Source organism: Bufo bufo, chromosome 4 (genome assembly GCF_905171765.1).
Source record: "Bufo bufo chromosome 4, aBufBuf1.1, whole genome shotgun sequence".
In the NCBI taxonomy this organism is placed as follows: Eukaryota; Metazoa; Chordata; class Amphibia; order Anura; family Bufonidae; genus Bufo; species Bufo bufo.
The window spans coordinates 418,935,639-418,949,547 of NC_053392.1; the positions used below are offsets into that span (position 1 = coordinate 418,935,639).

The 13,909-nt window shown below is 40.8% G+C and overlaps 1 protein-coding gene across 1 annotated transcript in view; it reads left to right on the forward strand.

The window, feature by feature from the left end:
- Nucleotides 1-13,909, forward strand: part of QPCT (glutaminyl-peptide cyclotransferase) — a 624,483-nt gene that overhangs the window by 410,500 nt on the left and 200,074 nt on the right. The window contains exon 6 of the mRNA XM_040429302.1: nt 236-352. Within this exon, the coding sequence (XP_040285236.1) occupies nt 236-352 (117 nt within the window). The remainder of the gene's footprint in view (nt 1-235; nt 353-13,909) is intronic.

The following is a 13,909-nucleotide window of genomic DNA, read 5'->3' on the forward strand; positions in this document are numbered from 1 at the left end:
GTAACGGTTTCTAATGGGGGGAGGGGGGACTGGGGGGTGGATTACAGGACCAATAAAATGGTGCATAATTTTTAATTTCTATTTGTAAATTATTTATTGTTCTATCTGCCACACATTAGAAAACAACATAACGTGTTCAACCCCTTAAAAAAAGCCCATAAACATAATGTGAACAGAGCCTCAGTTATAGTGAGTTGAAATTAATAGTTGCTTTGGTTGGATTTTTTTTAATCAGAAAGAAGACTTCATAATCTTGGACTACTGAAAAATCATCCCTCTGAAATTGTATATTTTCTAAGCAGTTTGCGAGCGAGACAAGTCGATGATGATCATGTTCCATTTTTACAAAGAGGTAAGACAAAATGCAGTTACAATGTAGATTTTCGTTTGTGTCTTACCCATTCCTTCCAAACAATCTACAGGTTTATTTTTTTTTGCTAATCGTAATATTTTATTTACTTTACAGGTGATGGTAATTTAAAATGTATTTTTACAAATGCCAGAAGTCTAGCTAGCAAAATGAGGGAGGCTATGATAACTAGAAAAACACATAGATGTAGTTGGTGTGGCTGAGACATGGTTGGACTCTTCACATGTCTGGGCTGTTAATATTGAGGGTTTTACAATATTTAGGAAAGACAGGGTCAATAGAAAAGGCGGTGGTGTTTGTCTGTATGTGAGGAGTGATCTGAAGACAAGTGTGAAAGAGGCAATTGTGGGTGCAGATGGTGAGGATGTTGAAACCTTATGGGTGGAATTTCAAAGGGATATAAACACTGAAAAAATACTTGGTGTAATCTATTGACCCCCTAACATCACAGAGGAGATCTGTATAACCAAATAGAGCGGGCTGCACAGGCTGGTACAGTGGTTATAATGGGAGATTTTAACTTCCCAGACATTTACTGGGGACATGGTTCTGCCTTAATCGCAAAGGGGAGAAGATTCCTCAACTTGCTGCAGAACCACTTTATGGGACAGTTTGTAGAAGCTCCCACTAGGGGCAATGCTCCGTTGGATCTGGTCATTTCTAATGACGCAGAGGTTGTTGCTGTTCGAGAAACTAGGTAATAGTGACCACAATATAATGATATTCTCCCTAAACTATAAGAAGCAAACTCTGTCAGGCAGAGCAAAAACACAAGATTTTAAAAAGGCTAATTTCCCTGGGTTGAGGGCAGCATTTCAGCTGCAACCTTTGAAGTTTACAAAGGGCTTAATAAAATCTGTAAAAAGTAGATAAAATTAGCAAAAATACAAATGCAGCAGGTGGCAAAAGAGAGCAAAAAAATTCCCCAAAATTCTTTAAATATATAAATGCTAAAAAAAAAATTCTGAGCACATAGGTCTCCTAAATAATGGTAAAGGGGGGGTTAGTCACTGAAGATAACGAAAAAGGCAGAGTTACTAAATGTTTTTTTTTAGCTCTGTATATACAAAAGAAGAGAAAGTAGCAGATATCTATGATGCTGTAGATATGGTCCAAGCTAAGTTAAATAAGGTAAATGTGAACAAGGCCCTGGGTAAAGATGAATTTTACCCAAGAGTTCTTAAAGAGCTCAGTTCAGTCATTGCTGTGCCGCTGTTTTATAATTTTTAAAGATTGTCTAGGTACTGGTACAGTGCCAAGTGATTGGCTCAAGGCAAATGTGGTGCCCATATTCAAAAAAGGATCTACTGTATTTTTCGCTTTATAAGATGCACTTTTCCCCCCCAATAGAGGGGGAAAAATGGACGTGCGTCTTATAAAGCAAATAATAGTGAGCGCTTCCATTATGGAAGCGCTCACTAGTATGAAATAGGTGCCGGAAGTTGAGAGCGAAGCGCCACAAGCTCTTGTAGTACTCACCCTCCCTAGTCTTCCTTTCTGGGGCCGGCGATTCACTGTCCTGACCATGTACAGCGTCAGGATGTAGTGGGCGCACTATGACCTGACGCTGCATGCAGTCAGGTGACAGAGCAGCGCAGGACGGGAAGACAGAGGAGCGCAACTTCTGCCAGAGGTGAAGAGGAGCTGCGGCGCAGGATAGGTAAGAGGAGGTTTTTATTTTTATCTGATCTGAGGTCTGATGGGGTCTAACATTGAGGGCTGATCTGAGGTCTGAAGGGGGTCTGACAATGTGGGCTGATCTGAGGTCTGATGGGTGTCTAACATTGAAGGCTGATCTGTGGTCTGATGGGGGTCTGATGTGAGTTGATATACAGGGCCGTCTTTAATATTGATTGGACCCTGGGCAAGAATTTACTTGGGCCCCCTGGATCCCGCCTTCACACACCCTAACATGCAATCATGCCCTCCACCACAACACACACAAAAAATAATCCACACACCTCGTAGAGTAAACCGCGGATCCGCAAAAAAACAGAAGCCGCCCGTGTGCCTTCCGCAATTTGCATAACGGAACGGGCAGCCCATTGTAGACATGCCTATTCTTGTCCGCAAAACGGACAAGAATAGGACATGTTCTATTTTTTGGGCAGGGCCACGGAACGGAGCAACGGATGCGGACCCAAACAACGACCGTGTGCATGAGGCCTAAGCAAAATGCAGTCTCATGAGTGGTCCACACCACACCCCTGCCTTGCAGCCTCACAGGATTACAGGACCAGTATCTGCACAGGTTTGTATGGCATAATTGGGATGCACATCAAACATGACATGACACAGGACTTTACCAGGCTGCAGGCCAGCAGACACATTATTATTGCCACATGTGTCACATGCCACTACTGACTGTACAGCCGTTCAGAGTTCAGACAGTTCACAGTTCCACTTCCTTCAGAAAAGCGAGCCTGCCGTGCACTCCAGCGACTTACAGATAGAGGCAGTGGCGTTGCTATGGCTGGTGTCACCCTTTGCTCAGGGGGGCCCTCACGGTGTGGTGTGGAGTGGTCATTTTTTACTAAGGAATATAGTTTAACCGTTTATGTGCAGAAGAGAAGAAAAGAAGTCACTAAGTCAGCTACAATCAGATATCTGCACATAGTCCCAGAGTCTTGGTCTTTGTGCAGATATCTGATTGGAGCTGACTTAGTGACTTATTTTTTTTCTTTTGCACATAAACGGTTAAACTATATTCCTTAGTAAAAATGACCAGTCCACACCACACCATGTGGGCCCCCCTGAGCAAAGATTAGTAAATGTGGCCGGCCGGCCCCAGGCCAGGCCACAGTTCAGCAGGCAGAGAGAACCCCTTTGTCTCCCGTCTCTATAATAATCCCCCACTAATGGGGTTATTTAAATTACTGGTGGATTATTAGAGAGACGAGTCACGAGAGACATAAGGACTTCTCTCTGTCTGTCTGCTGAACTGTGGCCTGGGGCCACCACCGGCCACCTCTTTTTTTCTCTTTTGCACATAAATGGTTAAACTATATTCCTTAGTAAAAAAAAAGACCAGTCCAGTCCACACCATGAGGGCCCCCCCTGAGCAAAGATTAGTAAATGTGGCCGGTGGTGGGCCCCAGGCCACAGTTCAGCAGCAGACAGAGAGAAGAACCCAACCCCTTATGTACTATAATAATCCCCCACTAATTTATGAATGGCAATTATTAATTCGGATTCGGTGACCTGACCGGTTTCTAATATAAAATAAAGTCAATATATATGCAGGGCCACTGCTTTTTGCTTTATCTTACCTCCTCCCCTCCTGGCGCGGCAGTGGCAGGTCTGGCTGTGTAACTTAAGGTACTATTAGGTGAGTGAGTCACTGGTCTGGTTGTCTGGTCACGTGAGGCTGTTACTCACCACCCAATCCCTTTAGCTCCGGACCGGAGGCGGGAACTTAGTCACTCACCAGGCTGCAGTGAGTCACACACCCCCTTTTACCACGTGACGGGCGCCGACGTGCTTGCTAAGCAGGCAGCAGCGCTTGTAAGTTCAAGTTGATCTGAAGACTGCTGCGCTGCGCTGCTGCATAGACAGTCAGTGAATGGGAGTCGGGACTCGGGAAACTGAGCTCCCTTGGGCCCCCAGGAGCAACTGGGCCCGGGGTCAGCTGCCCCTTTTGCCCTGCGGCAAAGACGGCCCTGCTGATATAAGGTCTGATGGGGAGGTGAAAGAAAATCACTGCAGCTCTCACCTGCCACCTCCCAGTGGAGCACGGAAAATCAGACCCAGACTAAGTCAGGTGCATACTGTGAAAGAACAAATGGAATCCAGCTCCTCTTAATAAATATGCTTTATTCGACTTCCATAAAATCCGACATCAAATAGGACACTTTGCTGTGACGCGTTTCGGGCTATAACATCTTAGCCCTTCATCAAGACAAACAAATAGACTTAAAAACCTTGATTTTATACACTAGTATGAACATGCCCACTTGATTGAATAATTCCCACCATCTGGAATCAGAACCTGATGGCAAGTCGAATTTGACAGAAGGGAACTTCAGCCAAGTGGAACTCTAAAAATACAGAACCCAGTTAGAACAAAGGAACCACTTGTGGCCTTTCCGCTGGCTCCCGTGGCAATGGGGGTGGATATGGTTTCCTTGGCTGGGAGGGGTAGGGTATAAATGGGTTTTAAGGTTGTACTTCATGAAGTTGATTGTAATCCTTTGTTTACATTTTGGTAACTGTTATTGCTTGAGAAATATTTTGAAATGGATTATGAGGATTGATTTTATATGGTATACTTTATAAAATAAAGATATACATAATTTTTTTATTAATGATATCGAAGACGGTATTAATAGCACCATTTCTATTTTTGTAGATGACACTAAGCTATGTAGTACTGTGCAGTCTATGGAAGATGTGTATAAAATACAAGCATGTCTATAAAATACAAGAGTGATTGGGCATCAACTTGGCAAATGAGGTTCAATGTGGATAAATGTAAAGTTATGCATCTTGGTAGTAATAATCTCTGTGCATCATTTGTCCTAGGCAATGTAACACTGGGGGAGTCACTTATAGAGAAGGATTTGGGTGTCTTTGTAGATGGTAGATTAAATAACAGCATACAATGTCAATCAGCTGCTTCTAAGGCTACCAGGATATTGTCATGCATTAAACTAGGCATGGACTCACGGGGCAGTGATGTAATACTACCACTTTACAAATCGTTGGTACAGCCTCATCTGGAATATGCAGTTCAGTTCTGGACACCAGTCCATAGAAAGGTTGCTCTGCAGCAGGAAAAAGTACAGAGGAGAGCAACTAAACTGATAAGGGGCATGGAGAGTCATGAAGTTATGAAGAAAGATTAAAATAATTAATTTAGTCTTGAGAAGAGACGTCTAAGGGGGGACATGATTAACCTATACAAATAGATAAATGGGCCATACAAAAAATACGGTGAAAAACTGTTCCAAGTAAAATGCCCTCAACAGACAAGGGGGCCCTGCCTCTGACTGGAGAAAAAAAAAGTTCAGTCTCCAGAAGCGTCAAAGCTTCTTTACTGTAATAATTGTGAATCTGTGGAATAGACTTCCTCAGAATGTGGTCACAGCAGGAACAGTGGACGGTTTTAAAAAAGGTTTAGATAAATTCTTAAAAGTAAATGACATTAATGCTTATGAAAACGTGTAGAAATCTGAGTCTCACTTCCTTCTGGGATTCGTGTCCCCACCTGTCCCTTGGTAGAACTTGATGGACTTATGTCTTTTTTCAACCGTATTAACTATGTCGCTATATTAAAATCAACATTTTAATATACCACGAAAGATGTTCCATAACTTGATTTTAAACATTTTAACTCATGGAGGGTGCCATAAATGCAACAGGAAGGTCACGTTTGCTATAAGCTATGCTTGCATTTATTGTAATCCGGCGGCATCCTCCTTCCACAAGCCCCCTCCCTTATAAAACCACCACCTCAGTGCCCATTAGGATCACTTGAACATTTTGAAGACATTTTGCCAGAATTGGCTCACCTGGATAGTTGCGGCCTAGTAAGCCCAGTGAAGCCGTGGCCTAAATTTTCAGCTTCCTGTAATCATGGCACACAACGCAAGCTGCCACCCACACTCTCGGAACTGGGGACATCAAGGGGGCCTGACTTCATACTGTGCGACCCAGAGATTCTGTACCTTTCTGAAATCTAGCCATCAGTCCACAGCAGGAGCCCTGGAATTTCAAGAGCTGAGCCTTTTGTCTCCTCACCAGTTGCAGCTACATTCAGTGGACCCCCCTGCATCTCCCATCTGGTGTTGGCTCCTGGGGAAGTAGTTGTGGAAGCACTCTACAGCTGCCTCTTGCTTCCTCATCTATTTGCCTTCATAAGCCAGCCTGTGAGTAAAAACAGAATAGTTCTAATCTTTTCTGGACTACCATGTTGGTAGTTTGCATGTTTTAAATGTAAATCCACAGAGCATTCTGGACTTCTGTAGATGCATTTGCGGCTGTCACCAGTGCTGATGTTCTTGCAATGAACACTGCTCTTATGGTGGCATGTGACCAACAAGACTGCAAACAAATACACATTGCCTTCCCTCATATGCATATGCCCAAGTATGAGAACAATCCTATACTGACTTTTGCTGCAACCCCTTCGCAAAATTGCCCAAAATTTTTCACACCTCAGTGCTCCAGTGTGGTAAGCCTGGTCTTAGCTCCCCTTTGCCACCAACTACACCTAGAGAGATGATTCTGGCGTTGATTCCAGATTATACTACCTGTAATGGACGGACTATGAATGCAAACATTAAGCAGATATTTAACGTAGAATTCTGACAGGCTGTTTCCAGTTTTTTAAAACAGGATCTAGGTCAACGGATAAAGTGGAAAATAAAAGGACCATATGGTAAATGCTTTGGATGCCAATAAGTCCCACCTGGATGATTTTGAGGCTAAATTGAGCATCTTGAATTAAAAATTTTTTTTTTTTGAAAATGTTCCAAAAGAGGAAATCTTCACATCCATGGTCTTCCAGAAAGAATAATTGCACTTAAAGAGACTGCCCTAAACTTATTCAAAGCAGTTCAGCCCGATCCGGTGGTGTTTTATATAGACTGCTTTCATAGAGTGCTAATTAAGCCACGTAATTCATCTCAGCCATGAGATCTAATTCTCAAACTACTATTCCGGAGTGATACGAGTGCCAGAGAGCAGGTAAGTATAATGTATACGAGGGGCCCAGGTATTGGGAGAGATCTTTTAGAATTCGGATAACCCCTTTAACTCCCCTAAGCCACTAAGATTTTAAAAATATATCGGCTGGATGTTATCTGCATTGTTTTTGTTTCCTAAAATTTTCAGTCCAGTTTACCAGGTTAACCAGATTATCATAGTATTGTTTTCATACTGAGTCTCCATATCTATCCACAACTCCCTCTGTTTGACAATCATCAAGAGTATCACCAATGCCTAGATAAATATTTAACCCCCTCCTGCACCATTGTTTAATTGTATGACATGGTCAGAAGAATAATCCCACGCAATGCTGTACATTTTCGGCATAGAGATGGTGATGGCTCAGGAATAGCTGATCATCGGCATTTATCCCCTTAGATGCAGCGTCCGATGGTTGACAAGTAAAAAGACCTAAACTATTTTCTTTTTTCATCTTACCTCCCCAAAAAATAAATAAAAAATCAGATATTCCAAAATGGTAACTATAAAACTATAGCTCACACCATAAAAAAAACAAGGTGTATATACCTTCCTTGACAAAAAATATAAATGTTATGTATGTTTGGTTATTAGTATAAAATTGATAATGCAAATGTAGTAAAACATAAAAAAAAATTATTTGGTCTTGCCATAATTGTATCAACTCTGCAGAATAGCAAGTTCCTCGCAGTGAATCCTATAAAAGATAAAAATAAAACACACTTACAGAATTTCAATTATTCCCATCTCTCAATTTTTTTTTAAAAGGGATCAAAAAGCCCTATGTATCCCAAAATGGTACCAATAAATACTACAGCTTGTCCGGCAAAAAACAAAACATCACACAGCTAAGTCAACAAAAAAATAAAAAAGTTATGGTTCTTAAAATGTCATTGTATGAATTTTTCCGCATTAATACATCACCCTCAACAACAGCAAGTTATCAGTAAAACACTGGGTAACACTGACATGAAAAATGATTTTTATTTTATTTAAATGTTCTTTATTTCAACAATAAATATACAATCAGAAAAACCATACAAAACATACATTAATATTTTATGTTTAATTCCCCAAATACCCACTCTAGAGAGCAAGAGGGGTAGAAAATAAATAAATCAACAAATAAACTTATCCATAAAGATCTTCCATTTATTCCATAGTCTGTCATGGATATACATTTTATTTACGTTAATAAAGACCGCTTTCTCAATTGATCTATATAGATTCTATCTGGGACCCATATTGTTTAATTTCTTTATCAGCGAAATTGCAGAAGGCCTCGATGGTAAGGTGTGTCTTTTTGCTGATGACACAAAGATTTGTAACAGGGTTGATGTGCCTGGAGGGATACACCAAATGGAAAAGGATTTAGGAAAACTAGAGGAATGGTAAAAAATCTGGCAACTAAAATTAAATGTTGATAAGTGCAAGACAATGCACCTGGGACGTAAAAACCCAAGAGCAGAATATAAAATCAGTGATACAGTCCTAACCTCAGTATCTGAGGAAAGGGATTTAGGGGTCATTATTTCAGAAGACTTAAAGGTAGGCAGACAATGTCATAGAGCAGCAGAAAATGCTAGCAGAATGCTTGGGTGTATAGGGAGAGGCATTACCAGTAGAAAGAGGGAGGTGCTCATGCCGCTCTACAGAGCACTAGTGAGACTTCATTTGGAGTATTGTGCTCAGTACTGGAGACCATATCTCCAGAAGGATATTGATACTTTGGAGAGAGTTCAGAGAAGAGCTACTAAACTAGTACATGGATTGCAGGATAAAACTTACCAGGAAATATTAAAGGACCTTAACATGCATAGCTTGGAAGAAAGACGAGACAGAGGGGATATGATAGAAACTTTTAAATATATAAAGGAAATCAACAAGGTAAAAGAGGAGAGAATATTTAAAAGAAGAAAAACTGCTACAAGAGGACATAGTTTTAAATTAGAGGGACAAAGGTTTAAAAGTAATATCAGGAAGTATTACTTTACTGAGAGAGTAGTGGATGCATGGAATGGCCTTACTGCAGAAGTGGTAGCTGCAAATACAGTGAAGGAGTTTAAGCATGCATGGGATAGGCATAAGGCCATCCTTCATATAAGATAGGGCCAAGGGCTATTCATAGTATTCAGTATATTGGGCAGACTAGATGGGCCAAATGGTTCTTATCTGCCGACACATTCTATGTTTCTATGTTTCTATCATATTTATAGAAACATAGAATGTGTCGGCAGATAAGAACCATTTGGCTCATCTAGTCTGCCCAATATACAGAATCCTTTTCTATTTGGTGTATCCCTACAGGAACAACAACCCTGTTACAAATCTTTGTGTCATCAGCAAAAAGACACACCTTACCATCGAGGCCTTCTGCAATTTCGCTGATAAAGATATTAAACAATATGGGTCCCAGAACAGATTCCTGAGGTACCCCACTGGTAACAAGACCATGGTCTGAATATACTCCATTGACTACAACCCTCTGTTGTCTGTCCCTCAGCCACTGCCTAATCCATTCAACAGTATGGGAGTCAAAGCACAAAGACTGCAATTTATTGATAAGCCTTCTATGTAGGACAGTATCAAAAGCCTTTCTGAAGTCTAGATAAGCGATGTCTAATGCACCTCCGCCATCTATTATTTTAGTCACCCAATCAAAAAAATCTATAAGATTAGTTTGACATGATCTCCCTGAAGTAAACCCATGCTGTTTTTCATCATTCAATCCATGGGATTTTAGATGTTCCACAATCCTCTCCTTAAGTATGGTATTCATTAATTTCCCCACTATTGATGTCAGGCTTACAGGCCTATAGTTGCCTGATTCCTCCCTACTATCTTTCTTGTGAATGAGAACAACATTTGCTAATTTCCAATCTTTTGGGACGACTCCTGTTACCAGTGATTGGTTAAATAAATCTGTTAATGGTTTTGCTAGTTCACCGCTAAGCTCTTTTAATAGCTTTGGGTGTATCCCATGAGGCCCCTGTGACTTATTTGTATTAATTTTAGACAGCTGACTTAGAACCTCTTCCTCTGTAAAGACACATGCATCAAAAGATTCATTAGTCTTCCTTCCTAACTGAGGTCCTTTTCCTTCATTTTCCTTTGTAAAAACTGAACAGAAGTATTCATTGAGGCAGTCAGCAAGTTCTTTATCTTCTTCCATATACCTTCCTTCTTTTCTTCTGCTTGTGCTTTAGAAGCTCTTATAACTTGCTTGGCCTCTCTCTGCCTAATCTTATAAATTTGCCTGTGATCCTCATTTTTTTAAATTTTATAATTACTAAATGCTATCTTTTTGTTTTTAATGATTTTGGCCACTTCCGCTGAGTACCACAGTGGTCTCTTCCCTTTTTTGCTTTTACTGACAAGCCTAATGCAATTATCTGTTGCCTTCAATAGTGCCTCTTTTAAGTAGTCCCATTTTTCCTGGACTCCATTGAAACTGTTCCAATCTGATAGGGACTCGAATACCTCAAATCTAATTTTAGAAAAGTCAGTTTTTCTAAAATCTAAAATAGTAATATCAGATACCAAATTCCCATTTTTGAATACTAAATCTAAAATGGCTTCCTTCCGGGTTGACTTCTCCACTACTTGCTGTAGAGATAATCCCAGTAGGGAATTGAGAATATCTGTACTCCTGGCAGAACTAGCTATTTTGGTTTTCCAGTTTACATCAGGAAGATTAAAGTCGCCCATAATGATAACTTCCCCTTTAAATGTCATTTTAGCTATTTCCTCAACTAGTAGATCATCTAATTCCTTGACTTGGCTAGGTGATCTATATATCACACCTACACGAGTTACCTTATGATTATCAAGCTGCAACGTAACCCAAACTGACTCTAAATTGGTCTTGCTAACTTCTATTAAATTAGGTTTTATGCTATCTTTCACATTCAGGGCCACCTTTCCCTCTTTCTTGCCTTCTCTGTCTTTCCTATATAGAGAGAACCCTGGTATTGTTATATCCCAGTCATTACTCCCATTGAACCATGTTTCAGTAACAGCCACTAATTCTATATTCTCAGATGCCATTATAGACTCAAGTTCATTGATCCTTTTCCCTAAACTGCGAGCATTTGTAGACAAGACTCTGAGCTTGTCATTTCTTACCCTATGTGCTACTGGCATCTTCTGGCAATGTTCCGGGGGGGCAGTCGGACTGCTGGATTATCACTCTTTTTGACCCCCTTTCTTAGTTTAAATGCTCCTTAGCAAATACTTTGAACTGTTAACTGAGGACATACATTCCCTTGAGAGAAAGATGCAAACCATCTTTCTTGTACAGTTCTTTTCCATTTCAACGAGAGCTAACATGAGACACAAAGCCAAACACTTGGTTCAGACACCATTCACCCAGCCATACATTGAATTCCTTAATGTGTATCTTCCTGTCATGCTGAAGGTTATCCACAGGCAAAACTGCAGAGAATGAAACAATCGATGCAACCTCCCGTATATCATTACCAAGTGTGTGAAAAGCTTCTTTCACCTTTAAAACCTCATTGCAAGCCAGATCAAGATGGAAAATAACATCCACCTTCCTTTCCTGCTTTGCTTGCCTAACAATATTAAGGATGCGTCATCTGTCCCTGCTAGCGGTAACACCAGGGAAACATCTCACAAAACCAATTTCCTCAAACTTCACACCTCTTATGATAGAATCGCCCACCAACAGCTGCCTACTATCAGTCCTTACCTTATCCTTCTTGTCTTTGGCTGCAGTCTTGCATACTTTTGGCATAGGAGATGATTGTTCCTCACCCACTGTGCCTGAGCCATCCTCCATGTTGCTCTTGCGCTCTGAAAGTGCTGCTAATGAATTATGGAGAGCTACAGACTGTGGGACATGTCTTCTGTCAACAACTCTAAGTCTACCAGAACCTGCAGTAACCCATCTTTCATTTCTAGGGGGCCTCTGTGGCAGTCGCATTGCAACGTTCCCAGCCGGAGTTTAACTGTTTAACAGTTAATTTACAAATCTCAGATTTCAAAAATGCAATTTCCTTAACAGTGGGCACTTCAGTTCTCATCCATCTTCTGGCCACTAATAAGTGAGCCAGAAAAAGGGATTTAAACACCATAATCTCATTATCTTTTGATAGATTGTTAGGAATTTCTCCCAATACACAAATAAGAATCGATAAAGAAGGTTTAAAACCGAAAATATCTCCAATCAGTTCAATAAGGCCCTGCCAAAATGGTTGTATTTTAGGGCAATGCCAACACATATGGATAATATCTGCTTTACTATTTTCACATCTTGGATATACATTTGGAGTACCAGTTGAAAATTTCTGAAACCAAGTAGGAGTCACATATAGTAGATGCAAGATCATAAATTGAGTAACTCTGTGCGACGGATTCCTCAAATAGGTGCTCGCTTGCCAAAACCTTCTCCATTGTTCCTCGGTTAAAGGGCCAATATCCTTTTCCCATGCAATCTTACTATTACACCTCACCTCTTTATTTATAACTTCTCTTAATTCTTTAAATAAAATTGAAACCAATCTATAATTTTCCCTCCACCCCGAAATAAAATTCATCAATTCATGTGAACCTAGTGCCATAACTTCCACATTTTTAAGTCCTTTGAAAATTGCAACTAATTGAATATATCTAAAAAAAAACTTTGCCTTTCTTCACCTAAATTTCCTAATAACTCTTCCTTGGACTTCAGCTCCCCATGGTTAATACAGTCAGGTCCATAAATATTGGGACATCAACACAATTCTAACATTGTTGGCTCTATACACCACCACAATGGATTTGAAATGAAACAAACAAGATGTGCTTTAACTGCAAACTGTCAGCTTTAATTTGAGGGTATTTACATCCAAATGAGGTGAACGGTGTAGGAATTACCACAGTTTGTATATGTGTCTCCCACTTGTTAAGGGACCAAAAGTAATGGGACAGAATAATAATCATAAATCAAACTTTCACTTTTTAATACTTGGTTGCAAATCCTTTGCAGTCAATTATAGCCTGCTGAAGTCTGGAAAGCATAGACATCAACAGACACTGGGGTTCATCCCTGGTGATGCTCTGCCAGGCCTCTACTGCAACTGTCTTCAGTTCCTGCTTGTTCTTGGGGCATTTTCCTTTCAGTTTTGTCTTCAGCAAGTGAAATGCATGCTCAATCGAATTCAGGTCAGGTGATTGACTTGGCTATTGCATAACATTCCACTTCTTTCCCTTAAAAAACTCTTTGGTTGCTTTTCCAGTATGCTTTGAGTCATTGTCCATCTGCACTGTGCAGCGCTGTTCAATGAGTTCTGAAGCATTTGGCTGAATATGAGCAGATAATATTGCCCGAAACACTACAGAATTCATCCTGCTGCTTTTGGCAGCAGTCACATCATCAATAAATACAAGAGAACCAGTACCATTGGCAGCCACGCCATGACACTACCACCACCATGCTTTACTGATGAGGTGGTATGCTTAGGATCATGAGCAGTTCCTTTCCTTCTCCATACTCCCTCACCTGAGGGGTTAATTGTGCGGATCACAGCCCCCTGTAAGAGATCGGGTGCTGCCAGGCAGCAGGGGGCAGTCATGTACACAGTTCGTAGTATATTCCCATCACTATGGGAACGCCTCTGTGTTAGAATATACTGTCGGATCTGAGTTTTCACGAAGTGAAAACTCAGCTCTGAAAAAGCTTTTATGCAGACGGATCTGCGGATCCGTCTGTGTGAAAGTAGCCTACGGCCACAGATCACGGACGCGGATGTCAATCTTGTGTGCATCCGTGTTTTTTCACAGACCCATTGACTTGAATGGGTCCGTGAACCGTTGTCCGTCAAAAAAATAAGACAGGTCATATTTTTTTGA